Source organism: Stegostoma tigrinum, chromosome 33 (assembly GCF_030684315.1).
Source record: "Stegostoma tigrinum isolate sSteTig4 chromosome 33, sSteTig4.hap1, whole genome shotgun sequence".
In the NCBI taxonomy this organism is placed as follows: domain Eukaryota; kingdom Metazoa; phylum Chordata; class Chondrichthyes; order Orectolobiformes; family Stegostomatidae; genus Stegostoma; species Stegostoma tigrinum.
This window is the reverse complement of record NC_081386.1, coordinates 14,188,046-14,196,078: the sequence shown is the minus strand read 5'-3', so window position 1 is coordinate 14,196,078 and position 8,033 is coordinate 14,188,046. Positions and strand designations below refer to the sequence as shown.

The window sequence follows — 8,033 nt, the reverse complement described above, 5'->3', positions numbered from 1 at the left end:
CCAGAAATGTAATCATGATATCATGAATAAAGTGTGACGAATAAAGCACAGTTCACTCAGAACAGCCTCAACTTACCCATGAAGAGGGCACGAACAGTGCAGTAAACCAAAGACGCCAATTAATATACTGCTTTTATTTGAGTAAAGATTGTGTCAGGATTTTGGTAAGTAACTACAATGACCTGATCTATTCCTGTAGTTCACAGGAATTTAGTGTCAGGAAAATATACAGTAAATGCATAAGATAAGGTCATAATATTAAGGACCAATAAATAAACCAAATTCTTCTTACCACATAGTATGAACATTGCATATATCCTTATATTTCTGCCCTCAACATGAAAGTATTATCAGTGGATTTTGTGGCCTGTGATAGCACAAAACCACTACCTGTTGAACCTTATTGAAAGTTGCCTACAGAGATCTAGTGATCTTGATAATATTGGTTTCTTCCTTCTCAAGACGAGTTTAAAGTTGGTGCCAAGTTGAGGGGATTTCCAGCCATTTGCAACATTGCTGTCAACACAGAAGCTAGCAGCATTTTTACAGAGGGCAAACCTGCAAGTTAGAAGCTCTAAATACTCTGCTTTTAATTTAAATATTTCAGATCATGTAGCAAACAATTAGGTTTGGATTAAACTAAAATGTTATGAATATTTTTAAAATGTGTGGAATTTGTGGCCCCGAATGGAGAAATTAGAAATTTTACAAAAAGAAGATCTGCTTTTCAGACCAGTGAGGCCATGTATTTGTTTAAATCCATCTCATTTAACAAGGTGTGACTCTCCAAATCATTTTTATGAGATTAACAGCGTGGATGCTTCTTGTTAATTCGTACATTTCCTATTGATTGCAGTCTGGGATGCTTCTGCAGGGTACATCTGGAGAAGTGTATAAGCATGACACCAACTTCTGGATTTCTGCATTCTTTCTGCATACATTCAGTTCAGTGGGACATAGACAGCAAGTTTTGATGCTAATACTGCTGCAACATCTGGGCCATTGATGATTCATTAAAATAATGTTTCATGAACGGTGATCCTTTCTAATATCCAATCCAAGTGCCTGTTAATAGTGTGAGCCATGACAGTGAATGTTCACGCGATATTGGATTGCAAGGGATAAAACACCTGATTGCTATTCTCTCCTGATCTCTGTTGTGCTCTGTCCTAACCATAGTTTTAAAATTCATGATAATGAAGAAAATGTATATTTCTCAATATTCACCAGCAGAAATAGAATGTAGACTGGTTGCCGTTGTAATTTGGAATGTTCAATGACAAAAGAGAGTATTGTGCAAATGGACAAGAATTTCACACCATTGTGACCAAATTATTCTTGAAGATATCAAAGTTCTTTAAACAATTTTTGAAGAAAACCAATAGGCTCTGTTGCTATTCTGTGGGTAGAATTCATAGCTCTGACCCACCAGCTGGAGAAACGGCAACACCTTGTGTCATCTCAGTTGAGGAAGGCCTGCTGGTTTAACTGGTCAGTGTTGGTCTGCCAAGTCAGAGGCCAGTAACTCTCCACTGCTCATCAGCACCACTGGCAGCTGTGGCAGCAACCGGTAATGCACCACCAGAGAACAAGGATTATTGAGGGGACAGGCCACAGATGAGTAATGTGGAATGGGTGTTGGAGGGAAAGAGGGTCACTGGGGGTACAGGAGAATTGGAAGAAAAGGGTGTTCATCAGCATTCCTCTCCTACTCCTCCTGATGTCTGGTTCCTTGATCAAGCACTGAGGAATGAGGGCAGTGCCTACCTGCTGAATTTCCACCTCATTAAATGTCCTCAGCCTCAAAACCCACCACCAAGGGACAGTAAATTCGACCTAATGGATAGAATCCTCCCAGGGCCTGAATGATCTGGGCTGTGGCAAGAAATTTGGGAAATTCAGTTGAGGTATCCGAAAAGGACCTTCTCAGCGTCAAGACCAAAAGGTCACATTGAAACGGTTTTCTCACTAGGGAGCAGCGAGAGGCTATAAACAGAGATTATCACTCATTATCACGTTCATTATTATTTAATCTTTGATCTACCATTACTGGAGGGACAGTCAGAATTCCCAACATGGAAGTTAGGGAATGTATCTATTAGTTCCAGCTGACCACTTGCTTCTCTAGACCCTCATCTTGGATATCAGGCACCAACATCCCGGTGCACATCCTACAAGCAGGAACTGCACGCATCCCACACCCACATTTTGAAGTGCATTGGCTTCTCTTGTTGGAATGCTTCAGCAAGGTCACTGCACTTGTTCAGGCACTCAGCTCGTAGACTGGATCAGGCTGCTCTCATAGTTCTCACTCCCTTTGTGCCTACCTGGATGCTCACACCATCCGTGCCTTCCCTTGTCTTTTTGCGCTTTGGCCCCTCAACCAGACCTCAGTCCTTCTATCTTCCCTTGCTTTTCAGAGCAGGCACAAAGCCAGGCAACTTGCCATGGTTGTCAGCTGTCATCAGACAAGGGGGTGGGCTGTCATTGTCTGGCACCATTCTACGTCAGTATTATACCTGCCCCAGCTGCCAGTTAAGGTCAGGCAAGCAGACACACAGGTCTCAAACTCTGAGAATTGTCCTCAGTGAAGCCAAGGATGGCCTCCAGTGTCAGTCTGAGGGCTAGACTACGTTAGTCAGCTGGTCAGGGGGCTATACCTCTGCAGTCCCTGTGGATTCAGTGCAACCAGTCCGAGGAGTCACAGAAACATGGACAGGGAGCTGCATAGATATCACCTAGGGGTCTGGCCACTCTTCATGTAGGTCTGTTCAGTTAAGTGGCTCAAGGGCGTTGGCCATAGTCTGTCCACGAAAAGTCAAAGGGGCTGGGCAGACTATCGGGGCTACTGCTGTGAGAGGGAAGCCGGGCACCTTAACTGAGAGGATTGAAATTAGAATGCTGGAATGCAGAGGGGATTACAAAAGGGAAGGATGCCATTCAATGTAGGAGTTGGGGGGGAAATGATAGAGCATGGAAGGGAAAGATGTTCTGCAGAACAAAGGTGGGGTATTGACAGTCAATGTCCAAACTTTGATGGGACAGTGCTCTACCAGAAAGATCCTCAATTCCTAAAAAGCAATTATCTGTCATTTACTCATTGCGTGCATATAGCGCAGGAGCTGGTCAGTTCATACCTTGGAGTTTCAAACATCGTGCACTACGAAGGATAGCAAGGCTCTGTACCATCAATGTCGCCTTTGCAATTAGTCAGACATTCGCATGTGCAGCTGATGATGAAAGGTAAATAGATATTTACAAATAATGGAACTTTATACATAATTCACATATTTATTCTGAAAATATCTTCCTTTCCCTCCCACAACGTCTCAGTGCAGTCCAAAGGTGAATGGATGGAACCTGTGGGGCCCATTGGTCTTGGAGGTTTGGCCAAGTGACTCCAGGAGCACGTGTGTACGTATAGGTAGGTATACTCTCCTCATCTACAGGTCATCTCTGAAGTCCTGAGAGGAGACTTCTGGGGGGCTTCTGTGTTGAGTTCTCTTCTTCCCACAGGCACCACCCCGACACCTTATGAGCAGTGGGTACCTGGATTGATGTCCTTCACTCACCAGCCTGTTGCCTTGCATAGGTGCTGAGCATTAATGGTTGGAGTGAGAGAATTCAGGTCTGGGCTTAAATCTAACAAACCCTGAGGCTGCTGGACTTGCCTGTCCATGGCAGCCACCGACCTGCCCACGGAGGCAGCCAGACATTCACATGCCTGAGGCAGCAGGGTGCCAACCACATTGCTGCAGTCCTATAAGGTCAGTGTCCCCAACCAACCTGCCTGCCCCTCCCGTGACTACTTAAACATGTTGATGAAGGCACTAATTGCTGATGCTATGGAGTCATCTCCTGCCTGGAGCTGAGGAGATGTTTGGTTCCCAGGGGTCCTCTGCGTGCCAGTGAGCAGGAACTTCTGTCCCTTGTCCAACTTCAAAGACATGGCAGTGATGTGCTCACCAGTGTGTGCTCCCGAATCTGACCTACAGCACATACCAGTGAGGTGCCAGTATCTGAGCCAGTGAAGAGTGCCAGTGCCAGCCTTGCTGATGTTTCCTGTGAGAGATCTGTGCCTCAGAGAAGGAGGGCATATTTTACAGCACCATACCTTGACTGCATAAATTGTAGACATCTTCCTTCGGCCTACTGAAGACAAAAGAGAGAAAGCATCGTGACCGAGAAGTTGTGTCATGATAATAATACATCCACACTGAAGATGGTGGGACAGTAGCACAGCAATGATCAATTCTTCTTACTTGCTTTCAGTGACGTGGAAGTTTCAGTGTCTCCTCATAAGTGGACCTGGTCCTCAGTAGTGACTTCCCTGATGAAGCAGAGAAGGCCATTAGCTGGGACTTTTGCCAGAGCGTGGATACAACTCTGACCCGGATGGCATCCATGGAGAAGACTGCCAAGGTCTGATGTTGTGGCCTCCTCTAATAGATTTGGGGGAATAGGAGTGCCCTCCTCTGTACCACCCAGTCCACCAGACCCCTGTCCATAAAGCAGCGCACCAATATCACCTTGTCTGCCAAGTTCGGGTGAATGTCTCCAAACATTGCAGGGCAGCTTTGGACTACCAGGTATGAAACAGTTTAGAAAACATGGCTCTGGTGCCAGAGATTCTGCAATCGTAGTGAGTACTTCGACTTAGTGAGTGGGAGAAGTGGGTTAACGCCTAATGAATGGGCACTATAGGGCACATATCTGGAGTCAACCAGGCAGGTTTGGAACAATCGTGCAAGAAAATACATTAAGCCTCGTGGAGAGAAACCCTCCCTGAAACCTGACAAAAGTTGCTCTTTATTGATTTCTGGTAAGATTCAGCTCAATATTTCTTTCTTAATCATAGTGCCAAACACGGATTAAGAGTTCATTTATCATCTTTGTCATTTGTGGGACTTTGCAAAAGCAGGCCTTGTTTTACAGAAATAGACTGCTACCCACATAACATGGAATGCACTTGGAAAAGTAATTAATTGGATGTGAAGAGCCTTTGGAAAGACAAAGCACAATATAAATGCAAATTCTTTCCTTGTACTGGTTTCTTCCTGTTGTTGTGTTTTCAGCCTGCTACATGAAAATAATGCAGTTGCTTGATTTGTCTTGATTGAAGAAAGTCGCATATGATATTATCCTGTTGCACTGGGTTATTCACTGTCTGGTGGTCATTTTATATTTACTCATTGCAAGCAGGAGATTGCTGTTTTTTAGGATTAATAATTGTCTGAGGTAGATTTAACAGGATGCAGAGTCAGTTATATCACTGGACTAAAAATGTGTTTATTTTAAGTAGAAGGACAGTTTTGGTATTAAATAATTATTCGTCTTCTAACAATAATGCCCACATTAACAACAAGAAATTATTGTGCATTAAAAGTACTTCTTCAAATCTAAAAAATAATAGCCTGCCTCAGGATAACCACAAGAGTTCAATGATGTTGAAAATACATTTTTGGTGAATGAACAAATTGATTTTCGGAATTTTTAATTTCTGCTTTTCATGTTTGTATCGATCACAGATGTTTATTTGAGAAGGCAATGATTATCATGTCCTTACAACAATAACAATAACTTCTAATTAGATAGCATCCTTAACATAATAAAATATCCCAAGGGACTTCACAGGAGCCTTATTAAGAAAAATAATATCAAAACAGGTCAGAGGTATACTTCAAGGAGTATCGTAAAGGAATTTAAAGGTGTAGAGAGGTGGAGGGATGTGATCTAGGCATCTAAAGGTGCAGACATCAGTGGTGGAACAATTAAAATCAAGAAAGTGAAAGAGGGTCACAGATATCTCAGAGGGTGACAGGGTTTAAGAAAGTTACTGATTGAAAACATACAGAATGTATGCATTACACACTGTCTTTCTGTTGAATAGCTTTTGACAATGGACACATTGGAACTAATTCAAGAAAGAAAAGGAGTTTCCCAGATCCATTCAAAGGAAAACCCTCGGGCTGAAATTATCCGAGCAAAACTCATTCAGGATTTTAATCTATTGGACCATTTACAAGGATTGGTCATCAATGACCCTAAATATAACATGAATGATGTTAAAGGTAGTAGATTCTGTTATTAAAAAAAAGTCAACTTTGCTATTGAAATGAAAAATGCAAACTGAAGTATGAAGTTTGAACAAAACTCAGTTAAATGAGGATTTGAATTTAAGGGGCGCTGACTATATAACCAGTCCAGAGTCCCTGTGTACAAAGTGCAAGGTACACATGTTTACCCATGCAGTACAAGCATGTTATTAATCAACATGGGTAAACAGTCTAAAGATAACATCATCTTTTAATGTTATTATCTTCTTGGTTTTATTATTTTGAAATTGCAAGTTTATGTATGTTAATTTTTTAAAGTGTGCATATTTGTTTAAATGTATATTTATGGGGGGGTGACATTTAAAATCTGGTTACTCAATCTTTCCTCCATTATGTCTCTGCAACAGTTGAATTCGGAGACAAAGTAAAGACACCGTTATGATTTGTGTCCAATAAATTTATTCGTTCGGTATTACAGCATTCTGACCTGGCAATAAGGTCCATTTTTGCTGGTTTGTACAACTATGCAGTTAAAGCAAACATAAAGGGAGTGGACCTAAGCAGGATTCCAAACAACCCTCTAAAAATAATTAATAGAAGTGATGCATAAGGGTTGCACAAAATACCTATAAAGTAATAATATGGGTAAAAAGATTGAATAGTTTGTTACTACAATCAGAGCCTCAAGAAAAGATTACTGCATTGTCTAAAACTTATTGTATTATAAAATAGTGGTCGTTTTCAAAAGATACTTGTCCTACTGTTGGTCTCCAAACCCCCCTCAGCAGTCTTGGGACCATTCAATGCTCACTCTGGCTTTAGTTCAGCTGCAGTCAACTGCTGTATCATTTCCCAATTTTCTTCCTGTTCAATGAATAAACCAGCCAAGGGAGGAAGCAGACCTGGAGAAGATGAGGCTAGTGTAGTTGCATATACTGTGTGTTAATTGACGAATAGGATTTTACTGTACAATAGGACGATGAAGATCAACACCATTGGGTGCAATTTGTTCATGAGAAAACAGATGGAAGGAAGATTTTTACTAATCAACATGATAGAAAATATGTTCTTTCAGTACAGTTCTTCCTACCATGTTTAAATTGCTAAAAGAAACTAGAGGAAACCCATCCTAAAATGTTTACTAATATAGATACTGCAAAGTTGGTAGGACGGTTTATTTTGTTTTCATCTTATTTTCAAATCATGGTCAAATATCATGAGTCAGTGATGGCAATCGGTAGCCTGATACAGAACAAAAACGCAGATGAATGGTAATCCTATCTGATTTTTGTTTGCCCAGAAATTGTAAAACATGAGACAGCCTCCAGCGAAGTGTAAAGTAATGTCATTTCTCCAAACTGTGCCTCATAATTTGGAATGATTAATTATTAAAAGTAAGGCTTGAAATAAACTTTCTCGAAACATATGACAATGAGCAAAATCCAATCTCCAATTTGGAGTTCGTAGAATTCGTAGAATCCTTACAGTGTGGAAACAGCCCAACAAGTTCACATCAACACTCAGAGCATTCCACCCACATCCATCCTCCTAATCTACATATCCCTGAACACAATGGCAATTTAGCAAGGCTAATCCACCTAACCTGCACATTTTTGGACTGTGGGAGGAAACCGGAGCACCTGGAGGAAACCCATGCAGACACGGGGAGAATGTGCAAACTTGTGGAGCTTGATTCTAGTAATTGTGATACCTGCATGCTGATTGGAGTGCTGTTTTATAGCCAGTATAATACAAGATCAAAAAATTATAAAAGCCAGAATTTATGCTAGTGATGTGAGTAGATGAATGCTTAATGCAATTATTTGATATTTCTCCATCCATTTTTTTGTTGAAAGCATTGACCACTGTAAAATAAGTTTTTTTTATGGAAGTTTACGTAATAGAAGCAACAAAGTCCATGCTTAGTTGGAATGATATCAGGTAATTTGACTGCCTAACATGAAAACTCATCATTGG

The 8,033-nt window shown here is 41.2% G+C and overlaps 1 protein-coding gene across 1 annotated transcript in view; it reads left to right on the top strand.

The window, feature by feature from the left end:
* The first annotated feature begins 5,899 nt into the window (after positions 1 to 5,899).
* LOC125467132 (cation channel sperm-associated protein 2-like) overlaps positions 5,900 to 8,033 on the top strand; it is a 29,610-nt gene continuing 27,476 nt past the window's right edge. Inside the window, exon 1 of the mRNA XM_048562567.2 lies at positions 5,900 to 6,071. Within this exon, the coding sequence (XP_048418524.1) occupies positions 5,900 to 6,071 (172 nt within the window). The remainder of the gene's footprint in view (positions 6,072 to 8,033) is intronic.